General features: G+C 40.1%; 2 protein-coding genes across 6 annotated transcripts in view; one reads left to right on the forward strand and one right to left on the reverse strand.

The window, feature by feature from the left end:
* The first annotated feature begins 280 nt into the window (after positions 1-280).
* Positions 281-3,892, forward strand: LOC105568444 (E3 ubiquitin-protein ligase RAD18-like). Of its 4 annotated transcripts, none has more exons than XM_012024134.1 (8): positions 281-490; positions 572-650; positions 1,064-1,601; positions 1,688-1,970; positions 2,057-2,117; positions 2,199-2,399; positions 2,466-2,984; positions 3,086-3,892. In XM_012024134.1, exons 1-8 carry the CDS (start codon positions 464-466, stop codon positions 3,481-3,483), a joined length of 2,106 nt encoding a protein of 701 aa, XP_011879524.1. In that variant the 5' UTR covers positions 281-463; the 3' UTR covers positions 3,484-3,892. The 4 variants fall into 4 exon arrangements, with proteins under 4 accessions (XP_011879524.1, XP_011879523.1, XP_011879521.1 ...); XM_012024133.1 differs by having other exon boundaries at positions 2,199-2,344; positions 2,411-2,984; XM_012024131.1 differs by having other exon boundaries at positions 2,199-2,984.
* Positions 3,893-3,967: 75 nt separating this feature from the next.
* Positions 3,968-20,601, reverse strand: part of LOC105568445 — a 117,642-nt gene continuing 101,008 nt past the window's right edge. The window contains exons 5-13 of one of the 2 annotated variants that reach the window (XM_012024136.1): positions 14,769-14,962; positions 12,663-12,842; positions 11,219-11,544; positions 9,806-9,972; positions 9,192-9,381; positions 8,788-9,104; positions 8,031-8,203; positions 7,451-7,600; positions 3,968-7,095 (exon numbers count right to left, since the gene is read on the reverse strand). In XM_012024136.1, the coding sequence (XP_011879526.1) occupies positions 6,976-7,095; positions 7,451-7,600; positions 8,031-8,203; positions 8,788-9,104; positions 9,192-9,381; positions 9,806-9,972; positions 11,219-11,544; positions 12,663-12,842; positions 14,769-14,962 (1,817 nt within the window). In that variant the 3' untranslated portion in view covers positions 3,968-6,975. Of the gene's footprint in view, positions 7,096-7,450; positions 7,601-8,030; positions 8,204-8,787; positions 9,382-9,805; positions 9,973-11,218; positions 11,545-12,662; positions 12,843-14,768; positions 14,963-20,601 lie in introns of both variants that reach the window. The other variant, XM_012024135.1, reaches the window with a different exon arrangement.

The raw sequence follows: 20,601 nt of genomic DNA on the forward strand, positions 1-20,601 counted from the left end.
GCTTTGACTATATAGTCAAAGGGGCACAGATTTATTGCTGCACTCCTGAACTAGTGCACACTGGTGCAATGAGTTGGAATGAGAGGTAATCTATTTGTTTCATTTTAACTTATTGCACTAGTTCAGTAGTGCAGTAATAAAGAACAGGCCTACTATCGGGTGTTGGCCATCTTGGTACTGTCATATCCGTTGCAATAGACATTTCTTTCCCCTCACCCTTTGTGGTTCGCCCCCGCGACACGTAACGTTGTGTGTAGTGTGTACAAAGTCTTATAACACTCCATCGCGATGGCGGCTCGGCCTGCCGATTGTTGGCATCGTTATTTCGCTTCTTTTCTATTAAAACCTTTTCTATTAAATTAACGATTCCTACCGAATCACGGTTCAGATTTCGTGCCAAGTGATGGTGTGGTGCTCGATGATGTTCGACCTTTTGTCCTAAACTCAAAGCTCGGGTTTTACAATGTGGCCGAGAGAACCGGAGCTGAAGGTACCGAGAACGTGATTTCACTCCGCGAAAGGGTGGCAGGACGAAATGAATGGTATACATGTTATTTTTTTGTCATTTCAGCGTATCGATGAGTTGTTACATTGTGGAATATGCTACGAGTATATGGACACCAGCGTGATAACCTCCTGCTCCCACAGCTGTAAGTAATTCTACGAAGAGATCCATATCATCACAGTCGTGTTAACACCGGTGTAACGGATTCATCCCTCTGTCGACCTGAGTCTTTCAGTTCTCTTTATGTCTGGGACCATTTAGAGATACACTGGGATTATCGCTGATAGAGAAATGATTCTCAGATCATCATACCACTCTGATCCCTTAAGATACGCTTTAGTCGATTTAAACGAGTTTTACTGAGGGAGACCCGAAGGAGGGTCGAAACGTTTATTAAAGAGAAATTTTGTTTCTAATTTTTGAGAACCGTTTTCTGTTCATTTGTGGCTCACATTGGCACTCTTTCCTTTCTACATATTTTCTTTCTTGGGCCTTCACAACATTTTGGAATATCCATATTATCTATTACTCGTATACTCTATGTCTCCGTATTTTTAGATTGTTCCTTGTGCATTAGAAAGTATCTGCATTATAAGACCCAATGTCCAATTTGTTACGAAGAGACTTTCGAGAAAGACTTGAGAAAGAACAAGCTCTTGGACGAGATTATCATTCAGTATTTGAATTTCAAGGAGAAACACGACAAGAGGTTCCATCGTGAAACATTACTGACCGCGAAGGACGATAACTCTGAAACTGTGTGCTCTGTAGATAATTTCGAATGCAAGAAAGAGCAAGATGTTCTTGATGCAATCGAGGTGTCGCACAAAAGTTTTGACAGCCCCACGCTCGCGGCTGGCAATGTCACGCCTCGCGGGCGAAAAGATCATCAGCAAGATGTATCCACTCCTAGTACCAGTGCGGATCTTAGAATACCTTTGATGTTTACGCCGAAGAGTAAAAGGGGTGTTCAAAAGGAAGAAGATTGCCAGATAGTTACATGTCCGGTGTGCAAAGTAGGAGTGTTCCAAAGTAAAATAAATAGACATTTGGACGATTGTTTAAAGAGGGAGAGTGCAAACGACCAGCCTAAAAAGTAAGCGTTCTCTTGTATTGTTCTCTCGAGCTTTCAAAGGAAATTACTGTGATCTGGATATCTGGTTTGTCTTAATATTTTTTTAGATCTTTCCTTACTTGCTCGCTTATTTCCAGAAGCGAACCGAAACGCAAACCACTGCCAAAGTTAGTGTTAAATTTAATGAAGGATAATGTCATACGAAAAAGACTGAAAGAGCTAGGTTTATTTTCTCAAGGAGATAGAAAAGCATTGGAGAATAGATTGCAGAGATACACGATTCTTTATAATGCAGAATGCGATAAAACATACCCTAGACCTGTCGCAGAATTAATTAAGCAATGTGAAGAAGAAGAGAATTTCGAGAAGAAAGTACAGAAACCATTAAATGTAAAGATATAATATATACATATATATCAATTTTTGATATTTGATCTTAAAATTTTTCTAGATTTTAATGCATTAAATTTTTACAGAGATTGAACGTCAATAGAAATACAGAACACAATGTTATAGAGCAACAGAGAAAGAAATATCGTAAGTATTTGCAAATTTTGCAAATGGTTGAAATATAAATATTATCAATTCTCTTAATTTTCTTAATTTTCTTATTTTCAGTGACCACAAATAAGGATAGTTTCGACCAATTAATTGCTAGAATCAAATATGACAATGGTCCACAAAAAATATCTGTTAGGCGCAACATATTAAACAAAAAACATTCTGATAATGATTGTGTTATGGAAAACGATTCAACTATTAAGGATCGTCAGAAAACTCATTTTCTACCACTAATTTCTACCACTAATTGTATCGAAGATTCGGATAAGGATCGTCAGAAAACTCATTTTCTACCACTAATTTCTACCACTAATTGTATCGAAGATTTGGATTTGAACACATCTTGTCCCTTGCAAACATATTTTAACGAAAATCCTAATCCTATAAATTTCTTAAGTGTCGAATTAAATTCTTCGTCTGACGACTCCACCGACCAATGTGCTTCCAACCATAATATTTTAAACTATCCATGTAAAACTAGTCCAGATTCATTTAGTTGTACTAGAAAAATGGAAAGTGTAAAGGTCGAAAAACTATCTCCAGAAAATATTCTAATACATGAAGAAATAACTAATCGATCAAGCCAGTGTGATGTTTCGGAGAGTAAAATTGATATTGACACTAAAAGATCAGTTTCTGAAGTGGAAACAGAAAATGGAGAACAAACTAAATTATCTAAGAGAGATAGAAGTGGCCCAAAGACAAATTTGGATAAATATGTTACATGCTCTGAGCCTAAAGATAGATCGCAGATAGAATTATACAATGAAAGTGTAGATATAATTGTAGAAGATATCGATCATATTGTTGAAGACAGTGACATTGATAATCAGGAAGATTACGGTGAATAATCCTTAATATTTAAAAAATCTGACTAAAAGTTATTTCTTTTTAGTTATCCCTTTCTATTAAAAAGTTTCATGAAAGAATTTTACTTTTTATAGAGAGGTCAAAGCACGAGCAATTAAATAAAGCGATGGAGGATTATGTTTCTGGCAGCACAAAATTTGAAAAAGAAAACCTGAAGGCACTCGACCAAGATTTGACAACTAGGATTTTTCGAAAACGGGAACGCGAAATAGCATTTGCGTTAAACGACGTGGAAATAATTGCGGATAGAGCGATGAATACTAAGAAATTGCCCCGGTTTGGCCTTAGCGAAGCTAAGGGATTTAACAATGAAAATCCTGGCGAAACTGTGCAGGACGAAGAAAAATCACAAAGTGAGAAGGAGCAGTCGCAGACAATTCGCATAAATAATGTACGTAATTTGGCGAGAAAATCTGTTCGATTGAGAAATAAAATAAGTAATAAAGGAAAGAAAATTAGCAACATGAGTTGAATCATGGAATTAATAGAATCATGAAAATTATTTTATATATCTTGTTGAGCATTATAAAATATAAAAATAAAAATGTTAGATTAAGTAAGTCTTTTGTAATTTTGACTAAGTACTCAATCGTTGTCTATATTTAAATATCAAAATTTTTGTACTTATAGTGCCTTTGATATGAAAACAGAAATACATAATATTTATTTTTAAGGCATAACGAGAATAAAAATTATTAAAAAAAAAGAAAATAAAAGGATACATTATATGTTGTAACTGAAAATCATTCTGCTTCTTTTATGTGCAGCATATTTTACACTTGAATAGTAATATATTATTTACTTTTTGTAAGAAATTTGAAGATCATTTGACTTAGTTTTATAAATATGGTTATATATATTTCGGACGGTCTTAGTTATATAAGTGTTTGCATTTTTTATGTTAATTATGTGACTTAATTGATTAAAAAATGTAATAAAATAAAAAAGCTTGAGAATTCGATATATTCGCAATATATTTCCTATTCCTATATATTTTACTATGTCATTTGAGTGTGTTGTTAGGAATAGTATTGAAATCATTATCAAAGAAACAATTTTATTGAATATATGTATATATATATTCAATATGCATATACACATGTATACATATACACATATATACATATGCATACATATATATGTACATATAATACCAAACAGGAAAGAGATTGAACGATAAAACGATCGGTGCAACTTTCGATAAAACTTACACACATATCTCGAATGTATGTTCATAGATTCTAACAATAATTTAATAAGCTTAACGTAATGTCAAAATATAGCTGCCCGTCTCTAACAATCGGTTACACAGTAAAATATTCGTCTTTGATATTACACAACTTTGATATTAGTACAACTTTGGTATCGATTTATACAATTGTACAATTAACTTTATGTACATACTGTGTAATTCGCACGATAAACTCGTCTAAGTTTGTAGATTTACAGCGCTAATGTTCTAAACGGAACGACTATCACATTCATTACATATCGTTCTCATCTAAGTTTTACTTAATATTATTGCACTGTTATAGATTGTTAAAACTTTATATCGTGCCGACACCTCTCTCCTCGCTTGCGTGCGAGGTGTGTCATTATCGTAGGAACGAAAATTTTTCTACGGCTCGGGAAGCGTCGTTGATGTAACAATGTTAAACGGTTCGTGTACTTTGACAAGCTTCTGTCTCTAGCTCCCCTATTTAGCGGTTTTTTTCTACAACATTAACCGTTTGATAGAATGATCAGTATCATTTCTTCTGTGATCATTTGACATTACATGATTAAGGATACATATACATAAGATCAGGAAATACATGCTTTCAGGCATAAAATATCTTTTTCCTTAAACAGATTCGCGCAATTAACAATAGTCTCTGTTCCGCTGTGGTATGGCATCACGCGAGGTAGTTACTCGAACGTTGATACATCCCTCAAGTATACATGCTACAAGCGATTCTAGCTTTTATCCCGTGCGTAGCTATCTGCCGGTCTTCCCGGGGAAGATCGAAATGTATAGAGATGCGTGAGACATTATCTTACAAGCAGTAGTCACAATTCATTTATCGTCAGATTCGTCAGCGACCCATTCACGATTCACTCGTTCCTGGCGCTTACGATAGATTGTCTTTTGATTCGCTAAGAGACCAGAGATAGCAGCCTCAAAGAAGTTAAATATTAATACGGCGAAAAAACTAACTTCGCCGCAAGAAAGGCCAATTGTCTCTTACTATTTATTTAGTCAGTTAAATTTATTACTTTATTTATAAATTTTATTTCATCATTAAAGGGAAATTCCTGAAAATAGATTATCTCTTCCGCTTGAGTAAGGAAACTCCGTCGAGTTCCTTTTATCACACGCTTTAATTACGAATATTAATTATTGTAAATTCTCATCTAATCACGAATGGACGAAGTTAAAGCCGAAACGTTAGCTGCCTCACGATGAATTCACGTGAAATTTACTTCTCATGCACGACGGCGGGGGGGGGGGGGTAAAATTAATTAATCTACATTTGTTATTCGTATGAATTCGCGATAATAGACAAGCTCTTTCGGTAAAGTTACACTTTCTGGGATAAAAATACAGTATTTACACGGTACATGTTTAGCGTAGCTCTATTTTCGGAGGAATCGGAGGAGGAATTGTCAGCGCCTTCGGAAAAATATGAAATCCAATATTAATTTTAGTCATAAGTTGAATTATTTTAAGTGTACGTCAGGGAAAAATAAAATTATATCATTACCGTCAAATTCACTTACAGCTACTTCTGCTATTTAAATTTCTATCCTTTGTAGAATTCTCTCTAATTCTTTTTTTTTCAAATAAGTATATTGATAGAATATGCACGATTTATAGAGATATGTAAGATATCTACTACAAGCTCCCAAATGAGTTTTTCTTCCCACGCTCGTGAACATTACATTGTTTAAAAGAATATCTTTTTACAACTATATACAATATCTACCGCAATTTCGTAAAAAAGATAAGATCGTAATTAAGATCGTTTTCCTGCTAGATAATTAGTTTCCGACTGAGCCGATCGCGTCTCATTTCGCAGCATTGTTTCTCTCTAATCGTATTTTGATTGATCCTTTTTGATTCTCGAATTCGTTGGAAGAATACGCATTAATCATAAGAGGCCGCCACTCTTCCGTGAACATCACCGCAAATTATCAGGAATATTATTAATGAGCGCCGATAATTCGAGATCGAAGAGATTCAAACTTAGGGGAGGGCACTTCGATTATCCTATAATTAATGCGCAATCTGTCGCGCGGTCGGCATGTCGAATGTTCTTTTGGGATGAATCGCGTTATAATCACGTTTCAGCGGAACTGCAATCGTAAATAATATTGATTCGCGGGCGAAACCGGGAATTCAGTGCGATGCCCCAGGACGACATCTTAGTCCCGCATCCTCGGCGAGTTGGCTTCCTTTCGGAAGAATCCCGCGGGAACTAATCACTCTATATCTCCGGATATTCGTCAGGGATATTATCTGGATGGCATCTGCAAACATTTCTCGACGGCAGTCTTTTGTGATCGACCGAGTCGAAGACGATCCCTTTTTCTCCGATCGGAGGCGTCCGCGCTGCTTTTCACAGAGCGAAAGTATCTCACGAAGATGCTACTTCGTGAACGTTCTTCACCGTTGACAGTGACGGGTTTACTTTTTTTTTCAACGTCGAGAATCCGCCATTCATGACATCTCTTATTGTATTTTCTTCTTTTGTAATCTTTTTATCTTTTTTTAATAATAATTACTACTTATTTCTACCATCTCTCATTATTTAAAACTTAACGAACGTGTTGAGGAAAATCAGCGTCTCTTTTCCTGGTTGAACTTTCTTCACGGCGGACTTACGTCTAAATCAAACTCGCCGTGGCTCCATTGATAAGGAACAATATCGATTAGATCATATCTCTTTCGGTTTTTCTGTTTCGATCACGCACTGGACTAGTGTCACGTTACATTATCTTGTTTGGATCTCCTCATCACCGTGATGCCTATCGAGCCGCGTATCTTCCGCAATAGATCTATTATATCAGCTGTTGACATGTCCTCCACGGTCTCCTCGTTAACCTGGGGAAGGAAAAGACGATACTTGTAAGTATCATCTTATATAGCAAAACAGCCTCGAGCCCTCGTAGCACAGTGCAAATACAACCAAATATTGGGCCAATGTTTAACCAATGTTTGGTCGATGCATTACACTACTAGGGAGGAAGTCTACGTTAATCCCTTTAATCTTCATAATTTCAAAGTAACGCGTTTCATAGATATTATTTATTAGGAATATAAATATTACCACAAGCTCATGATCAAAGTTGTGAGTTACAGACGATTAATATTACCGCCGAGATATTTGATTCAGTAATGAAATTCTCGTGAAATGTGGAGGAAGAAGTGGAGGGCAGGCTCGATGTGCGAGACTCACCATCAGTAATACGTCGCCCTGCCTGAGTCTGCCATCCTTAGCCGCGACACTGTCAGGATGCACGACCGATATCACCGTACGATTTCCTTCCGGCTGCAAGCTAAAACCCAGCCGACTGTTCCACCCACGCGTCAGCTCCACCATGAACACCTACAATAGCGAGAGCGGATTGCGCAACATTGCGACGCGACATCCCCAATAATCGCGATTCCAACGTTAAATTAAAAACAGTCAAGCGACGAAACGAAACAAAGCGTATGTCCGATATTTGAATTTAATCGTTGTATTTCAAGATCGTTTACGGCGAAATTACGGAGAGAATTTTCTCTTAAAATTTACCCTGGAAATCGTGTAACCGTGAGGCAACATGGCATTTTACATTCTACCAGTAAAATGTATGGTAAAATTTCAAAAACTCCCATAAAATTCTTCGAAATGCCATGTTGTCCCGCGGTTACATGATTTTCAGGATAAACTTTAAGAAAAAATTCTCTCCGTGTAGGATTATCCCGTAAGATCTATTACTGATCCGGTTGGAAGCCGAAGCTCGATTACGGAAGCTTAATGTCGTGGGACCAACCTCGCTGCCTTGTTCAAGATCTTCGATAGGAGCGACCGAATCCGTGGTGTCTCTCCCGGCCTCTTCTTCGTGCTCGGTGCCGTGGTCTGTCTCGTCGTTTGGAGCGAACATCACGCCCTTCCACTTCAACAGACCCTTGCTACCGCCCGGGTCGTCAGTTCCTAGAATCTTTCCTGCGCGACGTAACAAAACCTCAGTCAATTGACACCCGCGAATGTTTCGTTACTTTCGCGACGGTGTGACCGTTATCTTATCGGTCTCTCCCTCTGACGCGCTCTGATTTGGTTTCAATGATAGCGGCGCAAAGTAGACGGCGTGTATATTCGCGCGATTAGAGTTGATTCTAGCGGCGGTTGCAGAGCTCATTTTTATAATCATTTTGAGTGAATGAAAGTGAAGCTTTATAGACTTGTACTAATATGTACTAATAAATTTATTATAACAGCTTTAATGTATTTAACGTAACACGTAATATATGTATATTTCTATGTAAATTTTTAGGACTTTGAAATGAGCTCTTCAATATTAATTTACGTTTACAAGTTTATAAATAGATTAAATATAAATTATAAATATATAATCATGATAAAGATAAAGTAACCGCCTCAAGTAATCACATTAATTACACGAATTCAATTAATTGTACGATTTTGAATGTAAAACGCAAGCGAGTCAACAAGACGCACCATTAATCAATCAAAGTTTGAATCCATTAATCCATCTCTCGGACGGGCAAAACGAGCAGTGAAATAATTACCCGGGATGTCCTGATCGCTCGAGTGTGTGGCCTTGCTCTTGGTTCCAGCCGGGTCACTGCCGGCGCTGCCGCAGGCTGGATTAGCGCTTTGATAAGCTGGGTTTTTGTAGCTGAAGGCGACGGTGCTGGTGCTGCTGGTGGACGAGAGCACCGGCGGCATCGAAGCCGGCTCGGACGGGAGATCGTTGTCGTGCTCGTCGCTCGACAGCACCGTCACGCTCCTCTCGTCATCGTAGCTCGGCTCGGCCAGCCGACTGCGCTCCGCCTCGGCCAGAATCACTTCGCCGTCCCCGGGATATTCACCGTCCGAGTCAACGCTGCAAAATTGGAAATGCGGCTTACCCTGCGGGGCCGACAAATCGAGGAAGCGAGGTCTGGACGCTGCATTGTTCGACTTGGCTGACTTAGATTCGTCGTCGTTGTCGCAGACGTCGTAGAACGGCGGCGGATCGATTATGTCGGTCGCAGGTGTGTTCGCCTGGGAATTGGTGATTTGCGTCCTGACGGAGCACTGGTCCGAGTCCGACGTGGTCTCCGCTTGGCTGGCCGTCGACGACGTCGTTTGCATGTCGTGCAACTTGCTCTCGGGGGTTTCTACGGCACGGAGAACGCTTGTCGTGAAGAGATTTTGTCGCGAAGGGACTCGCCGCGAGGTTCTATCATTGAGGATTGCCCAAATCCCTCGCGACTCGAGATAATTCTGAGAGACAGCTCGGCGCTAAATGTTCTGTCGTCGCTTTAACGTTATCGGAAACTCCTCAAGTAACAGCTGATGTTCGTTAATCCTTCCGCTCTCGTACAGAATTTCGAGGAATATACTTTGCAAATTAGACTCATTTTTGGATGCTCGGAAGAGTTTATATAGAATTGATAAATTGTCAAAATTCTCATCATCTCGTTGATCGCTCTTAATTATTTTTTCGCTTAAGAACCTTACAAGTATGTTCTCTCAGCTTTATCAGTCCATTTGCCTTATGACTCTTTGCATGTGTGTACATGCTGTTAATTAATTATTTACCCTTATCGGTTTCGGCAGTAGAAGTGCGCGTGGCGAGACGACGTAATCTTCGGGGCGAGTTGCACGATGCACCAGGTGATTGTTGCTTGCAGCTACTAGATCCGCTTGATGCACCAGGTGATAGTTTTCGAACCGCTAAGTCACACAGCATATCCACAGCTTCTTGTCTGTTAAAAAGTCACGTGGAACATACTGAATTATAACTCGTTTATGGAAGATCATAAATGCTGTGTTTTAGCCGGATATGATCACGTTAGCAACTTAAAGCAACTTAAGATGTAAAACAGAAGCGTCCGCGATCTTTTATCAATAATATTTTCTGTTGGCATGAAAGAATAAATTCTGTAAATTGATTCTGTATGCGATTCGATTACGTTACCGAAGAAATGTGCGTGATATAAAAACATAAAGGAATATCCGCAAGAGACGGAATCGAAATCACATTTACTATCAAATATTCTTTTATAGGTCAACGGATAAACAAGAATCAAACAGAAGAGAAATACATAACTGAACTCTCTGAGTGTTTTTTAATATTTATATCTAAAATTATTATCAACATCAAGTTTTGTTGACCGTATCTGGCAATTTTTATGTTTAAACATTGCTACGTTTCGTCCATGGGTTTTGGTCCTTTTCAAGTGATCTGACAATACAAATTAAAGATTTACAAATTAATACATAAATAAAGTAAAGAAATCCGAGATATTAAGTTTACAGTTACAAAAATCATAATTGTTAGAGGTATTACTTGAGATAGTCCTATACATAGACTCGCGTGTATTTTGGTGATGTAGAAAGGATTGTCGTGTATAATCACATACTAAAAATGAGAGCGATAGAGAGAGAGAGAGAGAGAGAGAGAGAGAGAGAGAGAGAGAGAGAGAGAGAGAGAGAGAGATGCAGAAATTTGAGTTAAATTAATAATATATAGACTTACATGCTATAAAAATTTTGTGTCGGAATTCGTTACGCGAGAACATTATTTGTGAGATGACGGAGCATGACTGACTAAAATATTCGGTAGAGGGCATAATTTAAAAACAAGTAAAAGACTGTTATCTTATGACTTTTACTTGTTTTTAAATTATACCCTCTGCCGAATATTTTAATCAGTCATCACCGCATTCCTACTCTAATATTAACATCCAAGTTCTAATGCTCTTTACTTCAAATTATCAAATACTTTAATTCTTAAATCTCAGACTATACCATTCTGCAAATGCAATTACTCGTAATTTCCTAAATGGTAAAATTAATTTTCTCAAAAACAAAGTCTCATGCGAGAAGAATTTAGTTTACATTTTCAACGTATTTTTTCATCTGACATTTTTTAATTGTAATACCATCAGTTACAGTACACGTTCTGTATAAATACGACACGAGGCATGATCTAATTGCCTGGGTCAATACCTCAAACTCGTTCGTGGCGGACGGAGAGGGTGATCGGGTTCGGTGGGCGAGAGTGCCGAGACCGGGGTTTGCGCCAGATCTCGGTACAGCCGCAACTTCACCGTCGGTCCACATTGTCGCAACAGCTGGACCGCTTGCTCGTGGCTCATCGGCGACAACGGCTCACCGTCCACCGCGACGATCTTGTCACCCGGCCGAATTCTGCCGTCGCTCAGAGCCGGTTCTCGGACTAGTGCGCGCACGTAGTGGCCCAGGGCACTGCTATCTGCCTTCCTCAAAGTGAAACCGAGACTGCCCTCAACTTTTGTCATCTCGATGTCAAACTCCTGCAAAAGAAAAATTGCATTCGTTATTATCTTAAGCGCTGTATTAATTATATCAATTGGAGAGTATGTTCTTTGTCCGTGCTGTAAAGAAATCTTATTGCGAAAAATATTACCTCAGCCAGGATTCGAACCTGGGACCTCCGTCAATCCGTGACGAGCGTAAAAAATATATTTTCGTAACCGTGTAAAAAATATACATATACATATTCGTCGAGTCGGGATGCACGTATGAATTCTACGTGTGGAATATCCGACTGCACGTTTTACATGTTTCTCTTTAGAGCTGTAGTACGCAATGTAGTACGAATGTAATATGTACGCTATTGTTTATGAGTATTACTTCAAGAATCGATATTAAAGTTTCCTCAGGAGAATCGAATATCGGAATTAATACGTAATGTACATACGAGATATATGTCAGGCTTATCGCTTTATTTAATCGCGACCACTGCAGTTTGAATGCCACGATAATAAATTAAGTTTCAGAAAAGATAAATCTACATAAATTAAATCTATTTATTTTCTGTCGGTATTTTTTATCATTATTTAAAATAGACCCATTAAGCTAATCGTTTATTCTATATTCATTGTATATGTTTCTCCGGGGATAGCGTTTCGGAGCAAAGTGTCGCACGTGAATAATTTGTTTGTTTGTACATTACCGTGAGGAATTAAACACTGTTATTATTATTTCTATCGTCAAATACGGATATCGTTCATTCATAACATTCATAATATTCAAAATTAATAATCCCTCTTTGTTAAAATTTAAATTTATCGCCACATTATCGGACGAATAACATCCAGAGGCTACAACATTAATAAAATTTGGCATTGCATTAAATCCTATTATTAATAACAAAATAATTATCTCATAGGAATAATGTACGATCGATGATATTAAACCATTTTTCTTACATATAAAAGCATAATATTTTAGTACAGGAAAATGTTATTTATAAAGTAAAGCTAGATAAAAATAAATGATCAAACGCTTTTACGTAGAGTTTATTAAAAATTCGTTCGATACTTCTCATCGATTTATTTATTCATTCGAGAAACGATAGCGCGACGACCGTGCATATATTCATGGAGTGTTTAGGTGGAGCATTACTTACGCCGCAGGGCTCGATCTGCAGGGGCGGCAGAGGGTTAAGTAAACGTAACGGCGGCGGTGGCTCTCGTCTTACTGGGGGTGGCGGCGGTGCACCGGGTGGCGTGACATTACTATCTCCTGGAAGCCGGCATACCACCAGCTCGACCGTGCTGGGCGTCGTACGCAGAACTTCGAGAGCAGCCTGCAACAAGTAGCATCGAAATAAGATTACGCGCTCTCTCGTAACACAAAGATAACGCCCTCGAAGTCACCGCCTCGGCGTCGTCTTCTTTAAGGGCGTTATTATGGTGGTCCAAAAGCTGGAGGGGTGCTACACCGTATTCCGCTAGTTTGCAATAAAAGCGAAACGGAATGACGATAGGTCTCGAGATGTGAAGTCGAGATGGGATGATATATAAGGTGGTCTGAAATACGTGCACGGAAAGACCGTTGAGGCAAAAATAACTAAAGTTAAAATGTTGCCGTATAAATAGTAGGGGCATCTACATTGTTTTGTGTTGCAACATTCACCAAGTTTGCTGCACAAAACGTATATAGGTAGTTGTCTCCACTACTTATCATACCAATGTGGGTATGACAACCACAGATATAGCTGTCCCAAATATTACTATTTATTGGGGTTGTGCCAACCCTAATTAGACATGTGGTAACCATATCGGTCTCTCCGTGTGATGCGTAACCGAGAAGGGGATGCTCTACGCCACGAACAATACGCTCTTTCGCCAGACAAAAATTTCGGTGTATTTTAAAATGAGACACCCTGTATAATAAAAAGCGGGGAATATTATTTCCAATGTAAATACGATTATTACTATTACAGTTATTCGAAATTTTACTTGTGGTTGTTATTGCAATATTTATAGTACATCGTACCAAGTTAAAGGCTCGTTTTGGGTTATGACATATCATGAGTTGCATGGACCAATATTGTGTCTATAAGAACTATAATATAATACATTGTTAGGTCAACCATAACTTACGTAGTTGGAAGAATTATAAAATGTAGTCGACTCCTAAAATGACTATAAATTATAGTGAGATTGTGGTAATTGCAACCATTTTTTTCTGTCGGTGTATGTTTTTCGACACACCCTGTACGTAAAAAAATAGATAAATTACAGATAGATTTGGAAAAAGACTTCGACGTTACTTAACATTTCTTTGCCGATAAAATTCTTGAAACTTGAAGGAGTTGTTTTTGCGCCCATCTTTTGCAATTTGTTATCGTGAATGTTCTGTATTTCACGGCGCGCTTGAAACAAATTACATTAGCGGGATATAAAAATTCTCAAATGTTTATTCACGCTCGGGAAAGGTAAATCGTATTCCCTGTGTATTTTTACGTCGCGGTATAAATTGAAAATCGCTGCTCTTTAATTTCTTATCAAATTTACATTTAACGAGCGGCGAGCGTGCGATTTTTTTACTTTTGTAACGACTGCGGTTGAACGCGGTCGCGACCACTTTCCCGACTGGTGTCCTGTAGCAAAGCGGAGCAATCGAGTTAAGATAAAGTAAACGTTTTAACGTCTTCCGTCGCCGAGTCCGTGCGTTTCGCGGAGAATGCGCGAGAGAGCCGCAGCAGCAGCGTGCGAGTTTACGACGCGAGCATACGCGTTTGCGTACCGGCAGAAGGAGGCACCATTGCTTTTGCCCTCGTGGGACAAGCTGCCAAGTACACGCAAGATAACGTCTATCCTCTCGTCGGAGCTCGCGGGCGTAGCTGCATTATGCTAATCCAATGCAAATCTTGGCGAGAGCCGCGAGAAGAGAGCAAGGCTGAGGCCGCCAGTCGAGAGAACGCAGCGATCATTACTACCGAGTACTCAGAACACGTAACGGTGTGTGTATGTGCGCTTTACTGCGTTTATCTAATATCAGTAGAACAGTGCGTTGCTTCTTCCTCGAAAACAGACGTTGTTATCCGTGTTGTCAGTGAAATAAACAATAATTTTTCTAAGAATTAATGTAAAATATCTACGAAATATCGTTACACGTAGCGATAACGCATTTTCCTTTATCGATTCGACTCGTTCATTCGTAGTTGGCTGCGCCGCTCCGTTTCTACCTGTCATTGATTCTCAATCGTAGTTAATTGATTACTCACGTAATTGGTAAGGCCAGTCAGCGGGATTCCGTTGGCAGCCAGCAGTATGTCGCCAGTTTGAAGTTTGTTGGACAAGGCGGCGGGTTGTTGAGGAAAGAGCCTTTTCACCCTGACGGGCCCCGCGGTGCCGCCGCCGGAAACGCTCAGGCCGAGACCGCGACTACTTTTCTGTAGCGTCACTCGGAATGTGCTCTCTGAAAGAATTATTTAAACATTTTTATTATTTTGTTTAAGTGCCCCTTGGACAGCGTTGTGTCTCGCCCGAGAATATTTCGCTTATCTCACATAGCTGATCCAGCCATTTCCACGAGCTGAACGTGTAAATTGCTGAATACCATTCTACAAAACTTGTGACTTCATTTTTATCCGCTACGGTCCATGTGATAAATTTATTAGTTCTTTAAATGACGGACGCTCGTTACTCTCTAGAAATCAATCAGTGAATTATCACTGAAAACAACGAATAGTCAGTACTCCACTGATTGATTTTTAGAAAGTGTGAAAAGATAGACAAGACAAATAATTAGATATCGTCCATCGATTTTAATATGTAAATTTGCTAACGACAATGATTCCATCTAAACGACACTGTGTTAAGTCCGACAAGAAATCGGCGCGCAGCGCGAGTCGAAATTTTTGCCCTATGTTGAACCTTTAATTCTATTATATAGTAGGACCTAAAGACAGTAAGTTACAAAATTAGACCTAAGACAGTAAGACAAAATTTACTCCTACTTAAAAACCGATAGTGTCGGAAATTTCTACTTTTGCCAATATATCATTAAAGTAGGTCCTTTTAAGTAGGAGTTAAAGTAAATTTTTAGAATTAAAGATTCAAGGGAGGAGTAAAAAATATAACGTCATCAAAGTAGGTTATTGCTGATCTATGTAGGTGTATAGATCAGCTAAGTAGGTGTAGATTATCCTTAAAAGTGTCAAAATAGTACCAACATCTCGACTCGGGAGGACAGGTGAAAAACGGTATGTGAATTCACATACTACATAAAAAGTTATTGAGCTACCTACATCTCGCTCTGATCTCATAGACGTTCTCGCTTTCTCGGTCACTACATCGTAACGTCGCACGTAACGATATCGATTATAATTGAGCACGGGGCAAAGAATGGGCCTTGTCCTAATTGAAATTCTCATTTCTCGGAATTGCGTCCGGGGTGTAGGGTAATTCGGCGCTCCTACGGGAGTGACGCATGGCCTAATATCTGGTAGCAGAGCTACAATAGGAACAATTACTTTCTGTCGCAGTGTTCCGCGCAACACTGCGGTGCACTGCGTGCATATTTCAACCGCTGCAGCAGCTTCCGCGGGATGCGCCCTGTCGGTCATAATTTTCGTGGCACTCACTCGGAGGACGTGTTTCTGAAATGTGTATAAACACGCGCGCGTGACGCGGGCGCACGCCGTTTCCCCGACGTAGCCTGGCATCGCGCATCGTCGGAATTCGCTGACAGTCGCAACGATCGCACGAGGGATTGTTTGATTTCAGGAACTTCGATTTTATGCAACTATGCCACGTGCCGCAGTTTGCGTTGCGCTAACGCTTAAAGCTGAAGTGTTACAAAGCGGAGCGTTGTGCCACTTAGCGCCAATTAAAATGCCGTGACGACCGCAGCAAACCTAACGCAGAATTCAATTCATTAAAAGTTCGAAGCGACATTATGTTAAACCGGCAAATTTGCGATTGAAAGGAGTTAATGGCGTTTGATTTGAGAGTTCTTGCTTTGCATATCATTGAACGCTGATTAAATCTATTCATCCCTTCTCATATGAAATGTGTTATCGAATGTTCAAATTTATTGTTTAAATAAAGTAAATTGTGCTACCTACATCATTTTACGTACGACCACACGTTTATTTATCTTTTACCAGATCTACTTTGCAGTACAATCAAGATTCATCTTATTAACAACGTCTGATCTTATTTCTTAACATACATACAAAATATAAGAAATGAAAAATCGTAGTTGAACAAACATTCGATAGCACGAGACGACGCGATCGGTCTCGTTTTCCGGCACCTCCGTAAGCAACTCGTTTACGCAAATCGAGTCTTTTTATGTGGTTTGATTATGTGAAAATTAATGCAGAAGGGGACTTCCAGTTTCGGAATGACCCATCGTTACCGGATATTGACCCAATTCAATTGACATATCGTGCGTATTGTTCACTTTGTTCGCTTTGCTCGCTATTCAAATCGTGGCCTCTCCCGCGCTCGCTACCTTACGAAGGGGTAATTTACGTTTACCGCGTTATTGTCTGGAGTCACACAGTGTCACTCTTTACGAGAGAGAGAAAGAAAGAGAGAGAAGAGAGAGAGAGAGAGAGAGAGGGGGGGGGGGGGGGGGGAGCCATTGTTAGAATCGCTTCGAAATTGCAGGGTTCACGTTCAATGGATTCCTCGATCATTTGCTAAACGCCTTTCGAAATTGGACGGGCGAATCAACGAGTCCGAGAGTGACGATTTTCCCGTGTCACTCCGTGCCACGTGTGTACGTACGTACATTGTTCGACCGCGCACACGACTATTACAATTAAGATCACAGTTGCTGACAAAGCGGTTGCACTTTAGAAACTACTGGCCGAAGAACGATAATTTCTGTGCTTCCATGCATTCTGAGAATGATTACGGTTTAACTTTAGTAAGCAAGCTACAACGACGAAACTCTTGTATGCGATCGTTCGTTTAAGAGCGAATGTATCTGAAAGTAAATTCATGAAAAGACAACCAATCACATTTCTTATAAGCGCGCACGGAAAAAAAATGTAGCTACCGTAGCTGAAAACTGCACGTGGTAAGTAAATTTCAGGTGTAAAATATGGACAGCTGATATTTAGCTGTGACAACCGTTTGCTGTGCTCTAGAAATTTACAGTTACGGCAGCAAACTAGTTTTAGCAAACCACGATTAGCTAAGGTGGCGAAAAAACTTTTTCAGTGCGTTATAAAAATCAATGTGTGCAAATTTCACTCGGCTTATGTCATAATTGAATCACAAATCGTTATTCACAACGATTACACGATCTAATTTTCCACTAAACAGATTTCACTCCATGGTTAATAAATTCACGATGAAACCACCCTGCTATCTCATAATAGGGGACTTTCCTCTAAAACTATACTGTTCAAGTTATATAATTAACTCTCAATTATTAATCAATCCGGTACCAAGCGATCTCAGCGGTGTTAATTAATCATAGCTGCTAAAATGTCACTTCTCTGTTCACATATAACTCTCTCGTATTCTCTCAAGAAGCAACTGGAGATATCAACTAGCTGTTAATTAATCAGGACTGTCGGTAAGACTCGACGCCAAATGAAGCGACGTAAAGTATGTTCCGACGTCTCGAGTTGCAGCGCCAATCATGACAGTTTACTCCGCGATGCAAGTGGGAACAAATGCGGCGCTCGGTGCATCCGTATTTTACGTCAGGCGAGGTGCACCGCACCGCAAATACGCGAGCCACCTCCACGGTGGTCTCCCCGTCTCCCTCCGGTCTACTCTGAAATAAATGCAGAACGATGAGGAGGAGACGCTGGTATCGCCTCGCGTGGATCAGGCGCGTTCCCTCGAGCTGCGGCTAACTCAATCTCCAGTCCGCGCGCAGAACTCGGTGTCGCCCTACATCCGCGGACGGTAAAAACCATCCGATTAAGGAAACGATCAGTTATACGCGCGGGCGGGCGGCCGTTTAATTAAGGCTACGTCGGCGTTTAGGTCGGTCAGCGAAATCTACAACGGGCGGGCTCGTGAAAGAGGAAAGAGGATGCCGCCCCTGCGGGGCTTACATGCGAACGACACGACCCAACACGTATGCAACGTCCGTTATGGAATCCATTACGAGATAGCAGAATGCCGCCCGCGCGGCCCGCGATGAAGATACCGATATATTTACGGGTCTGACAAACTCGCCGTTACGTCGGCGCGAGGATTATCGTCCGGCGGAGTCGGAGGCTCCTCTTAAAGTCCTCCAATCCCCCATTCGTTCGATAATGGAATCGCTCTTAACGTAGCGCGAGCAATTCTCCAAATTGCGTAATGGTGAATTATCTCTCCGTTCGAGGAGAACGCGAGCAATTTGGTGTCCGCGAGGAAAAGAAGACGCTCCCTTTTACCGCCTTAATAAGCCGTTATTCAAAGCAATAACTTTTAACTAATGGAGCATACTGCAATTTATACAGCGCGAAAGTTGCGTCTAATGATGGCAACTTGCGCTGATCCAAGAGGAAAAGAACGAGAAGTCCTATATATATCAGGGCTCTCTCATTCGAGAGTTCGCGCGGACGATCTTTTAATGCTCGTACCGAAATTAAAATCAAGAGGCGATGGTCAATGCCGGCCGTAAAATGGGGCCTTCAAAGAGCGCGCGATAGAGCGTGCAAACGGGACGAAATGTTGTACAGAAGTACGAGTGTTTCAATAGCCCGGCGGTACCGGTCTTTAATGTCGGCTTCGTTAGCTGCAGATTGCCTGTGACACATTTTTCCTCTTTCGCCCGTCGTCCCCTCTTAGTTTTTCTCGTCATCGACATTCTAGTCCGAGGTTGCAGCTTTTCATCGACGAAAAATGCACCGTCTAACGGCGAGCGCGGCCACTCCGGGGCAAGAACTCTAATGTCGTTAGCGCGTCGAACAAATACGCACTTAACGAGCGACGTGTGCGACGATGCAAACCGGCTCGTTATGCCAATTTTAATACCCTGAGCGTGAAATTTCTTACCTCCGACGACTGCTTGCAATTTCTCGCAATTTTGCAATTTGTAATTTAATAATTACGCATTGTTAGACGTCTCCGCCAGGAGAGATCGGCACTTTTTGCCGGTAATTCATCCGCAGCGTAAATGTGCCATCTATATAGTTAAAGTTTTAATGCAAATCCAATGAGAGTTTTAGCACAAAGTTGTTTTTCGCCGGACGATATAATACTTTAATATGATTTACATGAAACGTTATAATATTCGAGTCCTAATAAGATTTACAAAATAAACTCGTGGACGCAGTGGGGTTACAAACATAAATTAAATAATCCTGCGAGAAAACGAAGGATAGTCGGCGAAGGGAGTGGCGGAATGCAATTCCAGTTCCAGAATTTCTGACAGGCCGATATTTCAACTATTCGGAAGGGTAGTATCTACAGGCCATTACTTTTCCACGTACTGCCGGCCGTAGCTGTAAGATACTCTCGATAAAGACGAGACCATTATCTCCGAGGCTCCTACATTCAATTTGCTGCCGCGGTTACTGTTATCGTCGACTACATGCCGCGAATTCCAAATTATCGGAATTAGTAGCCCAGCACGGGTTTTCTTACACCGTGCTCGCGCGAGTACTCTTATTTATATACATAGATAAGTGAGATTATTTATATAGATAAACATAGGGTAAATACCCAATATCGCCCAGAACGTAATATCGCCACTCGTGATATCTCGTGAACAAAGTGCTGATATCAATCGGCAGTACATAGAATTAGTAGCTGAACATGCGTAAGAAGACTCGGGAAACAAGAAGACAGTAACCCATTTGGGGCCCACAATTAGTAATCCAATTATTTGGATCGTTCGTAACTCTAATCTTTTACGAATTTTATCCCGCATAACTAAAAATCGCAATTAGCTATTCTATCTATATCCAAGATTTTTAAGTAATACTTTTATTAAGTAATAATCAATTCTCTAAATTAGTTCTGTCGATATTCAGTAACGCAAGGATAATTTTGCACTTAAGGGGATGCTGGGTGATTCTGCACTTTCGCACCTTTTGCACTTAAAACTGTCTGTTTCGTGGAAAGATTTGTGTAATACACAAATTAAATGAC

The sequence above is a fragment of the Vollenhovia emeryi genome, unplaced genomic scaffold (assembly GCF_000949405.1).
Source record: "Vollenhovia emeryi isolate VEMERY1.0 unplaced genomic scaffold, V.emery_V1.0 DF939129.1, whole genome shotgun sequence".
NCBI classification, from domain to species: domain Eukaryota; kingdom Metazoa; phylum Arthropoda; class Insecta; order Hymenoptera; family Formicidae; genus Vollenhovia; species Vollenhovia emeryi.